General features: G+C 44.9%; 1 protein-coding gene and 1 long non-coding RNA gene across 2 annotated transcripts in view; one reads left to right on the plus strand and one right to left on the minus strand.

The window, feature by feature from the left end:
- LOC142834831 (uncharacterized) lies at positions 1-14,279 on the minus strand. Its single transcript, XR_012907685.1, has 4 exons — positions 14,169-14,279; positions 12,642-12,714; positions 5,949-6,091; positions 1-113 (listed from the first exon to the last, which is right to left on the minus strand). It is a non-coding gene; the product is annotated as an uncharacterized LOC142834831 (long non-coding RNA).
- Positions 13,645-18,235, plus strand: part of Sgpp1 (sphingosine-1-phosphate phosphatase 1) — a 22,214-nt gene continuing 17,623 nt past the window's right edge. Inside the window, exon 1 of the mRNA XM_075947725.1 lies at positions 13,645-14,462. Coding sequence (XP_075803840.1) covers positions 13,806-14,462 — 657 coding nt within the window. The 5' untranslated portion in view covers positions 13,645-13,805. The remainder of the gene's footprint in view (positions 14,463-18,235) is intronic.

Consider the following 18,235-nt stretch of genomic DNA (forward strand, 5'->3'; position numbering starts at 1 on the left):
TGCCCATTTCTTCCTGAAGTTGACAGTGAAGCCTCCCTTGAGATAACGTCCTCTTTGCCAGGAAGGAAGAAATCTCTTATCACAGGCTTCTGCTAATCCATGCTGGGGTGGATCTGAGAAAACAAAGTCCCTGCAGTAACTCGTATGCTCCCCCCACCCCCACCCCCGCTCCCAGCCATCCATAGCACCCAGTGACTTCTGTACAAGTTCCCATTTCCTGGCTCACATCCCTTTTGTTGCTTTTTCACAACTTAGAGTTTCTCTCAAAGATAATGACAGCTTCTGTCCTGGTCATTTAGTTGTCTGTCCATTCCTCTTTGCAGGTTCCAACAGACATGCAAAAATTAATAGAATATGTGCACTGTTCTTCTGTCCCTCTATCTTTGGTCATTTTATTTCTCAAACACAGTCATGGTCTTGAGCACCAGAGGAGTATTCTTTTGTCTATCCCTCAACACTTCCCATAGAATTGAACCATATAATAATGGTCTCTCTCGCTGGGTAGTGGTGGTGCTTGCCTTTAATCCCAGCACTCGGAAGCAGAGGTAGATGGATCTCTGAGTTCAAGGCCGGCCTGGTCTACAAAAGCTAGTTCCAAGACAGTCTCCAAAGCTACAGAGAAACCCTGTCTCGAAAATCAACAAACAAATAATAATGGTCTCTTGTGCCTGAATTTTTCCAACTGAACCATGCTACTTAGATAATCAATCACTGTGATGACAGGAAGGCAAGGGTACACTAAGAATCACATTGAGTTTGACTTTAACACTCTAAAAGACATACTCTCTTTATTCTCTTTGTGTTGTGCTGGGTATGAAAGTTGGGTCATCCACGTGCTATGGAAATACTATTACCACTGAGCTATACTCCCCGTACCCAGAGAACTAGCTCTTTTTTTTTAAACTTATGTGCATAGCACGTGAGTGAAGATGTTCTGGAAGTCAGATCATCGAGCTGCTGAAGCTACAGGCACATGTGACTCACCGGATGTTAGTGCTGGGAACCAAACCCAGACTGTCTGCAAGTACAGCTTGAATATTTTTATACGAAGGTATTGTTGACTCCAAAGGACGTAGGCATTAATACAAATGAGCTCATCAAGTATGTATTCTCAGTGTGTTAGTGATGTAAAGTGTACTGTAGATATGGCTCCTGCTTGGAGAGATCTTGTGAATCAAGGCTTCTTGTCTCTGCTAAGATCCTCCCATAAACTGTGGTTAACTCCTGACTCTCTATTTCCTTCTGCTGTCTATGTTCATGGCTACGAGGTCTGTCTGGTATTTATCTATTGTGATTTAATCATTGTCCATGCCAAATGTTAATTGCCAAGGTTGGAGTGACCCAAAGCATTTTCAAAAGCATGGCTAGATTTAATTGAGGATAAAGTTTCTGCAAACCAAATTTGAAAAGCCACAAGTGTCAGTTATTACAAGATGACATGCTGCCCTTCTTGATTGCTACTTGGATGCTCTATTGTATGTGACAAATCTCAATAAAGTCTGTGTATCAGAAAAAAAAAGAGCAGGCCTTGGATCTTAACGACTGGGCCATCTTTTCAGTCTGAAAAACCAGTTCTTATAAAACACATTGATGATTTTGTCAACTCGTTCTGGTAACCACAGTGGCTTTATGCTGGTAAGGATCAGCAAAAATAATCAAGATTGGCCATATGACTCAGTTTTATTTCCTAGTGACCAAACATGCTACAGCAATTAGTTTGTAGTTCTACAGATAAAAACAAATGAAAAATCCAAAAAACAAACAAACAAACAAAAAAACCAAAAAAGAAAAAAAAACCCAAAACCAAAAACCATGCTAAGTGATTGCATACAATTTGAACTCAGGGCGTGCACATATACTTTGTGTCTGGATGCTTATTTTACTAATGTGGTCATGTGCCCTGCATGTATAGATTCTTCACATAGATTGTTCACACATGAGCACAGCGGTTACTGCAGAGATGCTGGTGAAAGGGCTGCGTGGAAATGACCAGCTCACGCTCAGCTCTGGAGAGGACGTTTTGGCCACTTGGCTCCTCTCAGGCAGGAAACACTGCAGAAGACAAGGCAGGGAACGTGATGGAGGTGGGGGAAGGAGAGGAACATGAGGGAGTCTGTCTCCCTGTGTGCCACAGCCACTGCAGTCAGGAAATCACAGGGAGGCCACTTTAACTGAACTCTGGAGAGAGTCTCCAGCAGGATATCCAACTTGGAATTTTTCTACTAAATAGTTCCTTGAGTTTGTCTGCAGCTGGGGTTTGATCATTTGGTCTTAGAGCGTGTTTATCAGGGAAATCTCGGTCTGCTTCAGACTTCAAGAATAGGGATTTCCCATCCCAAAGAGGATATTTGAGCTAACGTCATGACTTCACCTTCCTGTCCTGCAGGGCAACCACACTGTGTACCGGATATCTGATGCTCCGCAACCTCAGGGCAACCTGAGGTACGGCAGCCTCTGCTCCTCTCAGCAGGGTCCCTATCAACTGCCCCAGGAGCCAAAGCCTTCTGGATGCTGTCTACGTGTTTTCTATCATTCCATATCTTTAATATGTCATAGAAGTTTATACTCTCTCATTGTTTTATTGATTTAGTAGTGTGTGTGCAGTTACTATTTTTATAAATACCATTTAATTTTATATACTCATGAAATATACAAAGAAATCCTGCATACTTATATCTAGTCAAATAATACCACACATCATGTAGTAATTCCTTTTTACCTTTTTTCTATTTCTATTTTATTGATTTGGTTATTTATGGATTTTTGAGACAGGGTCTTACTCTGTAGCCCAGGTTGGCCTTGAACTCACAGTGATCCTCCTGCCCAGCCTGCTAAGTGCTGGGATCATGAATACAAGTACCATACCTGGCTTTTTGTTTTGTTTGATTATTATTGGAGGAGCCAGGGTGAATATGTGGCCAGAGGACAATTTTGTGGAGTCATTTCTCTCCTATCACCCTTACCTTAGAGCAGCGGTTCTGTCCTTTGTGTAGGCTCTGAAAATTGAACTGGGACATTAGATTTGATGTTATTTGTATGGTGTTTTGGCTGCATGTATGTTTTACCACATTCATGCTTGGTGCCTGCAGAAACCAGAAGAAGGCACTGGATTCCCTGGAACTGGAGTTCCTGACATGTATGAGCGGCCACTTTTGTGCTGGAACCTGAACCCAGGTCCTGTGTAAGAGCAGTAGTTAGTGCTCTTAACCACCGAGCCACCTCTCCAGCCCCTCTCCCCAGATATCCCCTCACTTTTTCTCTCTTTTTCGAGATGGGGGTCTCTTATAGTACAGGCTGGACCTCATTATGTAATCAATAACTATTTAACTCTTACTTTTTCTACCTTCACCTTCCAAGTGCTCATGTTGCATGGCAACACCACAAAGAACACACACAGGCACTCTTAGAGCTGAACACAGCCAGGCAGTGATGCTGTGCACTTTTAATCCCAGCACTTGGGGGGCAGAGGCAACTGGATCTCTGTGAGTTCAAGACCAGCCTGGGTTCCAGCCAGGGCTGTTATACAGAGAAACCCTGTCTCTAAATAAATAATAAATAAATAGCGAAATGTAAAATCTTAATACTGGCAAATCATGCAGATTTTGTCTTTTATGCGTGCGCGTGCACACACACACACACAAACATCCTGGTTGACACACTTCACCTGCAAGATCAGTTAGTAAGAAGCAGAATTACAGAAGCCAAAAAGCAAGGGTAGTATATTTAGGGACTTTCCTGGATCCTGGAACTATGGACTACGTCTTTGATGGATTAAGTCTTTGTTCCCATTTTGACAGGTGTTGGAGCCTACATGCTGGGTTTAAAGGTCAGAATGGTGCCCACTACCATGGTGTCAGTTGTACTAAGGTCTGGGAGCCTGTTACGCTAGGACTATAGGCCAGTGTCATCATGCTAGGCCAATAGCTTGCCATTCTAATTTCTTGTTTGTTTTTATGGTGTTAGTGATGGACCTAGCCATGTGCTCTGTCACTAGACATACTTTAGTCCTCATTACGCTCCCTCCCTCCTCCCCTCCCTCCTTTTCTTCCTCCCTACCTCTCTCACGTCACGCCACTACATGGTCCTTGTTGACCTTGAACCTGTAGCCTCAAGTTTTTCTCCTGTCTCAACCTCTTGAACACCCAGGACAGCTGGCACATAATGCCATGCATGGCTTCCATATGACTTTGTTTTGGGACTTGAAATACATTGAAATCGTCAACCAAAAGTGCGCTTCAATCACAGTTTTCATCCTCTGAATTTCCATGGCTTTAAAAACAGCTTATCCCCCGTGTTTGTAAGTGACATTAAGAGTTGTGAAATTGGCCAGGCGGTGGTGGCGCACGCCTTTAATTCCAGCACTTGGGAGGCAGAGGCAGGCGGATCTCTGTGAGTTCGAGGCCAGCCTGGTCTACAAGAGCTGGTTCCAGCACAGGCACCAAAGCTACAGAGAAACTCTGTCTTGAAAAACAAAACAAAAACAAAAAACAAAACAGAAGGTTCTGAAATTGGAATTTGAATACAAGTGACTGATTAATGAACTAAACGTCGCCTTGTGGATTGGCACATCTAGAAACTTGACGAGATTTGAACCAGGGTTTTCTGTTCTCTTTTCTCTCCTCCCCTCCCCTTCCCTCACTCTCTAACTCCTCTGTACTGAGGATTGAACCTAGAGTCCTGCAAGTGCTAAGTTAATTAGTTCATTAGTTCTTTTTCACTGAGGTATAGCCCTAGCGCTCCTTTTCCTTTTCTTTTGTGTCTTGGTCCCAGGAAGTTGCAAAGGCTGGCCTTGAACCTTACAGCCAGGGGAGGACCAACACACCTCGGCCTTCCAAGGTTTTCATGCCCTGTGCCACCAAGCCCAGCCTTAGTACTGAGTTTCTTAAAATAATAGAAGAGTAAATGAAGTTATGGCGCGTCAAGGGGGAAACTATGGCATTCCGTCACTCCCTCAGCAACACTTCATTCCCCAGGCAGAAGAGGAGTTTGGATGAGTCCCGGGGAGAAGGATGGTGTCATGGTCAAAGTTGGGACAAAACCAGCAAAAGGCAGATGAGCTGCTCCAGAACTATTCCCTTATCCAGCAGGAAGGGAATAATAGGAAAATAACTGCTCAGTCAGCATCAACTTATTTAGAAATAATTCTGATGGTTTGGCTTTGAGACAAGGTCTCACTGAACAGCTCTGGCTACCAGGAACTTGCTATGTAGACCAGGCTTGCTTCAACCTCACAGAAATCTAACCCAGTGACTCCCAATAACCTGGAATAAAGGCTTGTGCTGTCTAGCCCAGCTTGGTAAATCATTATTCGAGGACTAGGGCACTGGACAATCCATTATCATTCTGACTTTGATCTCTCTCTCTCTCTCTCTCTCTCTCTCTCTCTCTCTCTCTCTCGATTTCCTCAATGGCCAGGTAACGACTTAGTTCCTCTTTGAATATGGAACTCTGACATAGGTGACTGCCTTTGGATTCTGACTATTAGTCTAAAACAACAACAGCCAATAACATTATTTAATCAGTTCATCTTACTATCCATTTTCTCTCTTTTTTTTGTAACTTATTTTTATGTCCCTTGGACTTTTGCCTCTATGTATGACTGTATGAGGGATCTCTTGGGACTGTAATTACAGACAGTTGTGAGCTACCATAGGGATGGGGAGTTGGGAATTGAAGCCAGCTCTTCTGGAAGAGCAGACAGTGCTCCTAATGGCTAAACTATCTCTCCAGCCCCAACATTACTATCCATTCAACACATTTACATTAATTTGTTTAACTGCTCAGGAAATAAGGGCATGCTGGTATATCCCTACCGTCTCAGGACTCAGGAGTCTGAAGTAGGGCCACTGAGAAGCCCAGGCCAGCCTGGGCTACAGAGACAGGCTCTGTTAACAAAACAAAAGGAAAAACTTCCAGGGGTGTCATTTCTCCGTAGAGAAAACACTTACTCATTTGTGCATGTGAGTTTGATTATTCTCTCAGTGGGAGCTTCTGAAGTTTATAGTTAACCAGAGCCTGTCAGGGGCTTGGAGATTTAGCACAGCGATAGAACATCTTCTTGGCACCGCTAGGTCTGAGTTAGAAGCCAGCACTGCAAGATGAGAAAGGGAAAAAAATGTGTAATTCAGATGTATTTTAAGGATATGCTTTTAGCTAACCTGGCATGCTTCGCAAATGCTCTGATCTTACAGCGCTGCTGGAGCTCTGTCCAGTTGATAGAACAGTGGAAAGGACACTCAGACCCTATCAATACCTAGCAGACAGTTCTCATTCTGGCTTTACCACGTTCTGTTGTTTCAGTGTAAGACAGTGACAATCAGGCTGATGAAATGGTTTGGCAGGTCAGGCTCTTGCAGCCCACACCTAAGAAACTGAGTTCATAATCCTGGGAACTACATGAGGTGGAAGAACAGACTCCACAAAACTGCCCTTTGAGCCAGGCGGTGGTGGCGCATGCCTTTAATCCCAGCACTTGGGAGGCAGAGGCAGGCGGATCTCTGTGAGTTCGAGACCAGCCTGGTCTACAAGAGCTAGTTCCAGGACAGGCTCCAAAACCACAGAGAAACCCTGCCTCGAAAAAGAAAAAAACAAAACAAAATAAAAAACCTGTCCTTTGACTTCTGCCCATGAGCCATAGCATGGATGCCCCTACACAAACATACAGTAACAATAATAGGGGGCTGGAGAGACAGCTTAGGGGTTAAGAGGGCAAACTGCTCTTGCAGAGGACCTGGGTTTTATTCCCAACACCCTCCTAGGGCCACTCATAAGCACTTGTAACCAATACCTTCTTCTGGCCTCCGAGAGCAGCTGCACACACAAATGCATAGCCATGTACTTAAAGGTAAAATAAGGTAAAAAAAATAAATAAATAAAATCATGACAATAGTTTATTCTAGTATCATTGTAAGGATCAAAGGAAATGACGTATTCAGATCTTTGGAAATGTGCTATATCGTGACGTTGACATTTCAGTATTCATTTGGTTTGCTTGCTTGCTCATTTTAATTTTAAAGGTTTTATTTTAAAATTTTCATGTTTATAATATTTTATCTTCGTGCCATGTATGTGCACCCAAGTGCATACCAGGTGCCCTCAGAGGACAGAAGAGGACTGCAGGTCTCTTGGAAATGGAGCAAAGGACAATTATGAATATCCACATGGGTGCTTCCTAGGAACCAAATCCAGGTCCTTGGCAAGAGCAGCAAGTGTTCTAGACTGCTGAACCACATCTCCCATCCCTGTGGCTAAGTACCAATATTAGCAACTAAACGAGGTGAGAAAGTCTTTGAGAAGTGGAGTGATTGTGTTCCTAATAAATGCAAAATGGTATCACTGGTCAGGTGTGATGCTACATACCTCTAATCCCAGCCCTGGGAGACAGAAATAGAAAATGAGGAATTCAAGACCAGCCTTGGTGACATTGCAGGATATAGATGCCTTTAGTCCTAGCATTTAGGAGACTGAGGCCAGCCTGCTGTGCTTAGTGAGATCTAGGCCAGCAAGTGCTAGACAGTGAGAAAAGAAGACAAACAAAAAGCAAGCATCCTAAATTACTAGTGACTTCCAGGTCAGCCTGGGTATTCAGGACTCTGTTTCAATAAAGAAAATGTATTCAACAAACAGACAAACAAAAACCCAAACGAAACCTTGAAAGAGAATGTGGGTGTGAAAAAACATGTTTAAGTCTAGGTGTTGAAATGAAACCCAAATAGGGGTACATCTTAAACGCCAAAGGCTCTGAAGCTTTCCTTTTTCTTTCTTTTATTGTTAATTTAAAATTTTTGGCATGTATATATATATATATATATATATATATATATATATATATATATATGTGTGTGTGTGTGTGTGTGTGTGTGTGTGTGTGTGTGTGTGTGTGTGTCTATTTGCACATGGAGGCCAGAGGTTGATGTCTTCCTTACTCACTCACCACCTTATTCACAGAAGCAGTCTCTCACTTGAGCAGAGAGCTTGAGGACTTGGCTATCCTTGTCAGTCAGTCAGCTCCCCACATTCCTTCTCTTGGCCTCCAGCGTGCTGGGATTCACTGGCAGGCAGCCAGGCCCACTAGGCATTTAGTAGGTGTGTGGGAAAGGTGCTTGTTTTTAGATGATCTCAACTAGAAAGCCCTGGCTGTCCCGGAACTCACTAGGTAGACGAAGCTGGTCTTGAACTTGACAGAGATCTGCGTGCCTCTTCCTCTCTAGTGTTGGAATTAAAGGTGTGCACTGCCACGGCCGGTCTGGGAGGGTTTTCCTTTGCTGAGCTGTTACCCTAATCCCACCTTTTAGTTCTACTCTATTGTGAGGAAACAAACACTTTCATTCTCCATTTTCCGAGACTATCTACTAGAGGATCTGTCTTGGTGAGACTCATCTAAAAATTCAGGAATGCAACCACCGGGTGGCAGGTGGTTGTGGCTGCTCTGCTCAGACGAAGCAGCAGGGAACTGAGCAGGAGGCAGGTTTTATATTGGGTTTCTTGGGGAGTGGTAGGGATTGGCCGGTGTTGACAGGTTTTCAAACCCAGAAGTGAGCTTGGACCTTTTACCCTTCAATCATACCTCCCTTCGATTCCCTCTCCCCAAGCTTCCTTCTCTGTCTTGTTCATTCTTCTCTCTGAAGTCAAGTTATTCTGCTAACTTTTGAGAGCTTGCAGGTCTTAGGGTCCCAGGTTCTCTCTACTGTAATATTGCTCACCACTGTAGTGATTTTTTTGGATTTTAAAGACAATTTAATTTGAGCCTTTTTTCCATTTCTTTTCTTTTTTTCTTTCTTCCTCTCTCTCCTTTCTTTCTTTCCTTCCCTCCCTCCCTCCTTCCTTCCTTCCCTCTTTTGGTTTTTCAAGACTAGGTTTCTTTGTGTTACAGCCCTGGCTGTCCTGGAACTCACTCTGTAGACCAGGCTGGCCTTGAACTCTGAGAGTACCACCTGCCTCTGCCTCCCAAGTACAGGGATTATGCAGAGGTGGTCCTTTGTCCCATTGGGACAAATGCCCCTAACCCCTTTCCCTTGTTCCCTTCCTCTTCTCCCTTGTCCTCTATCTCCTCTATCACCACATCCTATCCCATCCTAACACAGACCTCCCCTTCTTCTCAGTTTAAAAATTACAGCTGCAAGGTCACTTGCTGCTTGCTATGTTTTTTTTTTTCTACCAGAGTCAGACAGCAGCCACTTTTATTCCCTACTTACTAAAGGATCTCTCTATGAAAACAGGTGTTTGGGTGTGGTCTGTGCCTAATCTGGGGTCTGGAAGGGAGCACCCAAAGTGCAGGAGTCCCCTTCACATCCAGTCCTCTAAGTAACCCCAATAAAACTGGGGTCCACTATGTTGGACTTTGGTGGTATCCATACTTTGGTCTGTCCTGGGATCCCTGTCTGGGCTGGGTAGATATGTGTGTGTGTGTGTGTGTGTGTGTGTGTGTGTGTGTGTGTGTGTGTGTGTATGTGTGTGTGTGTGTATGTGTGTGTATGTGTGTGTATGTGTGTGTGTATGTGTGTGTGTGTATGTGTGTGTGTATGTGTGTCTGTGTGTGTGTCTGTGTGTGTGTGTATGTGTGTGTGTATGTGTGTGTGTCTGTGTGTGTGTATGTGTGTCTGTGTGTGTGTATGTATGTCTGTGTGTGTGTATGTGTGTGTGTCTGTGTGTGTGTATGTGTGTGTGTGTGTGTATGTATGTCTGTGTGTGTGTGTATGTGTGTGTGTGTGTGTCTGTGTGTGTGTGTATGTGTTCTGTGTGTGTGTGTGTGTGTATGTGTGTGTGTGTGTGTGTATGTGTTGTCTCCCAGGAAAAGTTTTGTCACACAGTAAGACCGCTGATAGAGTTGTCTGTTCCTTGAGAAGGTCCTCTTGTAACCCAGACAGCCCCCAATTCACAACGTAGCCGATACCTGTAATCTCAGTTCTTGAGAAGCAGAAGCTCAGGGGACCAAGGTCGTCTTCTTAGCTTCACGAGACTGTCTGAAAAATAAAAATAAATAAAAAGGGCATCACTAATCCAACCTCAAGTTGCTTTTCTCTTGCGTTTGTTTTCATTTTTGACAGTCGTCTAAGTAAGGAAATTCTCTTTTCCTCTCAAGCGTACCTTGCTCCACAAGGGCTAATATTCCATAAATCTTCCCCCATCTTGTGAAACTTTTATGAAAGGAATTCAAATCTTTTAATCTCCTCCACCTCGCAAAACTTTTAAACAATTTTTTAATCTCTGTCACCTGGTACTCATTTGTTTCCACACAGAGTGATGGCCTAAGACAACCTACACCTTCCCTTTTTTCTTTCCATCCTTTATTCACATTTAAAAAAAACTAACCAATCTTGAAAGAGCGTGAGGTCAGAACCCGGTTCATGGGGAACCAACATCACAATCTGTGCTAAAATAAAAACCAAGTGAGGCTGGGATTGCATGGGCAATCCTTTAATCCCAGCCCTCGAGATAACCTGCAGAGGTAGGTTATCTCTGAGTTTAGGGTAGCTGAAGAGTGAGTTCCAGGTTAGCCAGACTGCATAGGAAGACATTTTATCAAAACAAACAAACAAACAAACAAAACAACAACAAAAAAAGCCCCCAAAACCAAACCAAACCCTAAGCCTCCTGCCTCAGACTCTCAGACTTTCCTTTTGTTTGTGTGATTCTCTGTGTGATGCCAAGAGTATTTGTAAGGCCTGGAAATTAAGCCTGAGTCCTGAGCCAAACTTTTAGGTCTTGCAGTGAGATCACTCTCTTCCCCCCACTCCACCCCCTCTGATGAGTTCCCCAGGTTGTTACAAAGCCTTACTAGCATTCTATAGATCACAATTAAAGATTGTCAATGAAAAAAATTTTAGTATATTTAATAAGTGCACATAGTTTAGAGGGCAGAGAAGAAACCTGTAGAAACCAGGTCTCTCTGCCCTGGGATTAAACTCCAGTTTTCGGGTTTGGAAGCAGTGACTGTCTGCCCTGAGGCGTGTCATCAACCTCGTGGATTTAACCCGTTAAATATCTCCTAAAGTAAACGGAGCATACAGACATTTCCCGTCTGTGTCCATTTAAATTTCCCCAGATTTCTGAAAGTGTGTGTGTGTGTGTGTGTGTGTGTGTGTGTGTGTGTGTGTGTGTTTCCGAGCCAGCAGAAGCTACAGAGCATAGCTTTTTACAGTGTATCCAAGACCTCGTTATAAAAGTCTCCTTTGTTGAAATGCTCTAAGGGAGGAGGAAGACACAAGGCCAGGAGAGTAACAATGAGAAGTGCTTGTTCCTAATAGGGTAGGAGTAGGATTTGTGATAGAAAGTCAGACAGAATTTAGGAGTGTATTTGAGACACAGAAAAAGAATGTACAAGTATGTTGTTGAATAAGAGCTAGAGAAGGTCTTTGTTTTAGACAAGGCCCTTACACTAGGCTCCAACAAACGAACCAAACCAGAGGCACTTCCTGCTAAAGGCTTGTGCCTCTAAAGGCCAGCTGTCTGTTTCCACCTCTACAAGAAAAGGAACTTTGAAATGGCCGCTTTCCCCACTTTCTATTCTTGGAAAACACTTTGGATCCTCCTGCCTCCACCTCCCAAGTGCTGGGATTTACAGGCATGTACAACCACACCCAGCTGGTAGAAATGGCCTTTTTAAAAGTTTATGCATTCATTCATAGTCATCCAATTATTCAATAATAGTTGTTTTAAGTGCAAAGGATATAAAAATCAAAGATAATGTTCCTGGGGCAGAGGCAGAAGGATAGCTACAAGTTTGAGGTCAGCCTGGTTTACGTACCTAAATTCCAGGGCATCCAGGCTACATAGTAAGACCCTGTATCAAAAAATACCACACACACACAACACAAACTGTGCGTAGTGGTTCATCCTGCAGTCCTACAATTTGGTAGTCTGAGGTTGTTGCAACACAAACACAATACCCAGTTGTAGCAAACACCTGTTACCACAGACCCAGTAGAATCTAGCAAGTTCCTGGCCAGGACAGCGTGTCTTAACATCAACTAATCACATTGCGCTCTCTCTCTCTCTCTCTCTCTCTCTCTCTGTGTGTGTGTGTGTGTGTGTGTGTGTGTGTGTGTGTGTGTGTGTGTGTTGGGATTGAACTCAAGCCTCCTGCTTGCAAGATAACACCCTTGTCAGTAACACCCTGGGCAAACATTGGTTACTGTGTACCCTGCTCTACAGGCCCAGTATACCCCTTCTCATACTTTGTCTCCTTCAGGAGGCTGTGAATACTTATTTTGATACAGTATCTTGTTATGTAGCCCCAGTTTGTCTCCAACTCCAAATCTTCCCATCTCCACTTCCAAGTGCTGGGATTACAGTTGTAATCCCACCTTACCTCTCCACACTTCCAGCAATTTGAGGGCCAGGGAAATGAGGACTTTCCTCTCTCTATGACTACAGCAAGTGGAGTAGAAGGCAGTGGGAACATTCTTCCTTGGAAAATGAATATATATAATACACACACACACACACACACATATAGTTTTTTGGTTTTGCTATGTTTTGTTTTTTTCAACACAGGGTTTCTCTGTGTAGCCCTGTCTATCCTGAAACTCACTCTGTAGATCAAGAGATCTGCCTGTATCTGCCTCCCGAGTGCTAGGAATAAAAGGGGGTAACACCACCTCCCCACATTTTGGAAAATGAAAATATTTCTAATGACTTACCAGCATGGAACATCTTTCAGCCTGTTTCTTGGAAGTAGTTCAGTCTTTAATTATAGGCATTCATTTGCTGTGCCTGAAATAAATTCCTGGAATTAAAACTTTGAAATCTTTTAATATAATCGGTTCCATCTAGAAGTCGAGTTATTTCTAAAACAGAAAATTTAAGATTCTAAGTTCTAAATTAGCCTAGCCAATTCAAAATTCAAGCCCGGCATGGTGACGCATGCTGGTAATACGAGCTTTTGGGAGATGGCACTCGGGGGATCAGGAGTTCAGTGTGAGCCTTAACTACACTGCAAGGTTGCGGACAATCTGGGTTAGACTATACTCTGGTTTAAAAAAAAAAAAGGAAAGAAAAGAAAAAGAAAGGAGGGAGGGAGGGGGGAGGACGAAGGGAGGGAGGGGAGAAGGAAGGAAGGAAGGAAAGAAAACCAATGGGAAAAAAAACGAAATGAAAAACCTATCTCGGAAATTTACATGCTGCATTCGCTCATAAATCATGTGCTCTGTACAATCCTGGTAGGTGTTAGACTTCATTATTAAGGAAATTTTACACTTAAGTTCACTTAAGGTACATATGAGGTGACATATGAGGTGGTTTGACTTTGTAAGCTTTTCTCTTGCAGACCACAGCTGTGTGGGCTATCGCATGCCCAGGCCGTCCTGGAGATCTACCTCTTTCTCATCTTGCCACTAGTCAATGGGCACGTGGCTTTCCGGACATCAACCATCCGAGACAACTCTGAAATTAGTTGCTAATTAATGATGTGAGTCGGACGATTCCGGTTGCTCGGCGGTTCTTTACCTCATCCATCACGCCCCAGTAGATTGCAGGCCAATAAAACCTCCGGCTCCTGGGTCACCAGCCCTGCCTAGGACCGCGCTGTGGGCCTCACGGCAGCCCGCGAAGAACCCGGGCAGGAGACCCGGAGGCGTGGCTTCGGGGGAGAAGCTCCCGGCTGCGCGCGCGGCGCGGGCCTCCGTGAGCGCGCGGGGCGGGGAGCGCGCCAGGGGAGGGGCGCGCGGGGCGCAAGGCGCGCGCGGCGGCCGCTGCGGCCTGTTGGCGCGGTCGCCTGCAGCCTTGAGCGAGTCGAGCTAGGGGCCGTGGCGGCAGTGACGGGCGGGGAGCGCGTGTCCGGATCCATTCCCTAGTGGCCCGCGATCATGTCCCTGGGGCAGCGGCTGGCCCTGCTGGCTGTCCGTCTGCAGGAGCCGCAGCGGGTGGCGAGCTTCCAGCGTCTGTGTGGGGTGGAGGCGCCGCTCGGCAGCCCCGCGGAGGGCGAGGATGCGGAGAGCGAGGTTCGCGGGGCCGCGGGGAACCCTCGGCGACGGGGACAGCAGCCGGGCGCGGAGCGCAGCCCCGGCCCCGCCAAGCCCGACTGCTGCGGCGCCCCCAACGGCGTACGCAACGGGCTGGCTGCTGAGCCCGGCCCGGCCGGGCCCCGCCGCGCGGGCTCGCTGCGCCGCAACTCGCTGACGGGCGAGGAGGGCGAGCTGGTCAGGGTGAGCAACTGGCCGCTCTACTACCTGTTCAGCTTAGGCACCGAGCTGGGCAACGAGCTCTTCTACATCTTCTTCTTCCCCTTCTGGATCTGGAACCTCGATCCGTTCGTGGGCCGGAGGCTCGTGATCATCTGGGTGCTGGTCATGTACCTGGGCCAGTGCACCAAGGACATCATCCGCTGGCCGCGACCGGCCTCGCCGCCGGTCGTCAAGCTGGAAATCTTCTACAACTCAGAGTACAGCATGCCCTCCACGCATGCCATGTCCGGCACCGCCATCCCCATCGCCATGGTTCTGCTCACCTACGGCCGCTGGCAGGTACGCTACGCCCCTTGGCTTTCTGCACTTGTTTTAATTTGGCTCTTCCAGCCCTAAACCCCTACCCACGAGTTCGCACAGTACCCACAAACAGGCCCTGTCAGAGTTCTAGAAAATTAAGCGATGAAGGAAATCTTGGGATTTAACCACTAGACTGTATTAATACAGTTAAATATAGTTTCTTAGACACCCCCCATCCCGGGAAACACTTTCCGTGTCGTCGTGCATTTCCTTCAGCTTGGTGTGAGTTTTTAAACTTAGTTCGTCTCATGTGTAATGGTGATACTTTTTGCTTAAAATGAAACACTTGGTAACCAAGACCCAGCCTCACTGCGAAACATGGTGTTTCCGATGTGAAGTCGTTAACTTTCTTGCTAGACAGTGTTTTCGGAACGGTAGTGTAATTCTGACACAGGCACGTTCCAGCAGTCAAGCGTGAGGATTAAAGAGAAGCCTAGAAGGAAGGGAGCAGAGTCTAAGTGAGTTCATTTTTAAAGGATTGGTTGTCGATTTGTTGGGAGACCGACATCACTTCGCTCTCTGATCTGGAGAACCAGTTGTCAGTTGCTACAGTTTCTGTGGTGGTAACAGTAACCGCGCACCGGTTTGAAGGCGCAGGAGGGAGCTGAATTGGTATATGGCAGCGGGAGGAACTTGCAAGGAGTTTTTTAATGGTAGTCATTTTTATTTTGCCTGCTTCCTTTGGCTTCCCCCATTTTGAGCTCCCTAGGGTGTGCAAATGATACTTGAATCTAAAATCTAATTATCTATTATCTTTCACATAGAAGCAAAATGTATTAGAATACTGGTCTTGCTTTATCTATCTTAAATTGTATGGTTTGTTAGTCTTTTGGACCAGTCTCTTAAGAATTATGTACATAGTTTTAGAGAATCTGAGGAAATTCATTTCCTCTTTTAACCTTTCAATGCACAAAATTGGGAAATGCCAACTGTCTGGTTAAACTCCACTATACTTAGCCCACATTGAGTTTCAGTATGGGTAAATCTTGCCTGTGAAATCCCCACCCCCTCTACCGCGCAGTGCACGTCTTTTCTAGTAACAGAAAGCAGGCATGCACCAGGGAGAATGACAGAATTGGGAGGAATACTAACTAGAAAGTTCTTTGCTATGTAACCCCTGGTGATACGCAGTTACATTTAGATTGCGAAGCAATGCTGCCTGTTGGGGTGAAAAAAAATCTTAAAAATTCCCATCTGATGTAAATAGTCCAGAATGGGAGATTGTCAGTGTTTGCCAGACTGTTTACTCTGTGTGCCTGTGTGTGTGCTTGTGTGTGTGTGCGCGTGTGTGCGTGCGTGTGCGTGTGTGTGCGTGTGTGAGTGTGTGCGTGTGTGTGTGAGTGTGTGCGTGTGTGTGTGTGCGCGCGTGTGTGTGTGTGCGCGTGTGTGTGTGCGTGTGCGTGTGTGTGCGCGTGTGTGTGTGTGTGTGCGCGTGTGTGTACGCCACTGTTTGTCCTAGTGCTCCGGGAACTTTCTGCCGCCTCCTCCCTGAGTGCTTTTGCTGCTAATACTGCCATCAGAGAGAGAGAATAGTTGTGTTTTATCTTCAGTTATTCAGGACACATGCTCACAGGAAGTCTGAAAATAGTGCTGCTGAATTGTTTATGGGGTGTAGCTATCAATATTCTAACATTTCAAGGCCATTTGAAAAATCGGGCTAAGCTTCTATCCTAGCGTGTGTTTTTTAGGCAGGGTCTCACTGACTGGCCTGGAACTCACTATGTAGATAAGGCTGGCCTCAAACTCATAGAGCTCTGCCTGTCTCTGTCTCTCTAGTGCAGGGATTATACACAACCTACTGTATTTAATTCAACATTTGGATGTCATACAGGCTTTGAAATTGCAGCTGCACAGGGTGACAGATATCATCTAGTCTCAAACACAGCTCTCGGCCACCTCCATCCCACTATACGTATGTAGATTTGCCTAGTGTGAGCATTTCATGCTAGTGGAAACATGCACTCACTATGTGGCCTGTTATGGCTGGGTTTTTTTTCACTTAGCATTTTTAAGACTCTTTTAACAGCTTCATACATGAGTACACATGTTTTTCAGTTCAGCTCCCCAGGAACTTTATAAAGTTTCTATTATAGCGTGTATGTTTTTATTGTTTCATTCGATGCATGTATTGCCTTTACTTATTCTTCCATCATTTGGAGGCCATTCAGATTTGTTCGTTCACTGATTGATTGATTGATTGATTGTGTAGACTGGCTAGCCTGGAACTCAGTATAAAGGAGGTCACTTTATACTATAACCATATTAGCCACCCAAGTGCTTTGATTATAGACAAACGTGTCACTGTGCTTGGGTGGGGTTATTTTTATTTTTAAAATTATTTCTTTTTACATGTGTGTATGTATACATGTATGTATGCAGGTGGCCATGGTGGTCAGAAAAGGGCATCAGATGCTCAGGAGTAGGAGTTGGGTTTCTGTGAACCATGATTAAGGTTCTGGGATCTAAACTCTGGCCCTCTGATAGGGCAAGAAGTGTTTCTAACTGCTAAGCGCTATTTTTGGTTGTTTTGAGGAATGCTACTTCTAGTAAATTTATATGTTTTTGTGTGGATGTATATTTTCATTTCCTTGGTCTGTTTATTGGAGTTGTTGTGGTTTTAAGGTGGGATCTTGTTGACTCTCAAGCTGACTCTGGACGAGACTTGAGCATCCTCAGTATCTGGGACACTGGGTACACGCCACTGTGCCTGGAGATTTACTCATTTATTATTATTATCACTATTATTACTGTTTTCAGACAAGGTCTTGCAGTATAGCCCAGGCTGGCCTGGAACTCATGGCCCTACTATCTTAACCTCTTGGGTAAAGGCCCTCACTGTTCCCAGGGCCCACATGGTGGAAGGGGAGAATCTCTGGTGGCAGGTCGTTCTCTAACCTCTATATATGCTTTCAGCACTGTCTCACTGAGAATGTTAAAAACTAAAATCATCATCATTATTGTTATTATTGGCAGTAGAAACTGAGCTATTTAATTTACCTTTCACTGGTTTTATTTGAGAAAGGAACCTGGGATAATTTCTTCCACATAGACAATTTACTGCGCTATTATTATCTGTTTTGAGTGGTTTATCTTGTTTTCACTTATCTGTATTGCCACATCATTCCTAATGAAGTTTTGTTGTTGTTTGTTTTTTTGTTTTGTTTTTTAAGACAGGGTTTCTCTGTAGCTTTGGAGCCTGTCCTAGCTCTTGTAGACTAGGCTGGCCTCGAACTCACAGAGATCACCTGCCTCTGCCTCCCAATTGCTGGGATTAAAGGTGTGCGCCACTACCGCCTGGCTAAGTAAAATATCTTCTCTATCTACCTACCTTTAAGTATGTGTGGCTAATTTGAATCTTTGCTTTCCATTTATTTTGTTTGTTTCACGGTACTGAGTGTTGAAACCAGGACTTTTGGCTGGGTCTGTTTAGTGTTGCTTGTATATTTATGTTTTTAATTTTAAGGTCTAATCCTTTTTTTTTTTTTTTTTTTTGGTTTTTCAAGACAGGGTTTCTCTCTGGTTTTAGAGCCTGTCCTAGAACTAGCTCTTGTAGACCAGGATGGTCTCGAACTCACAGAGATCTGCCTGCCTCTGCCTCCCGAGTGCTGGGATTAAAGGCGTGCGCCACCACCGCCCGGCGGTCTAATCCTTTATTGTTCTGAGACAGGGTCTTTCTAAATTGGCCAGGTTAGCCTTGAACTCACTTTGTAGCCCAGGCTGGTTCCCAACTTGTAATCCTCCTGTCTTACCCT

Source organism: Microtus pennsylvanicus, chromosome 14 (genome assembly GCF_037038515.1).
Source record: "Microtus pennsylvanicus isolate mMicPen1 chromosome 14, mMicPen1.hap1, whole genome shotgun sequence".
NCBI classification, from domain to species: domain Eukaryota; kingdom Metazoa; phylum Chordata; class Mammalia; order Rodentia; family Cricetidae; genus Microtus; species Microtus pennsylvanicus.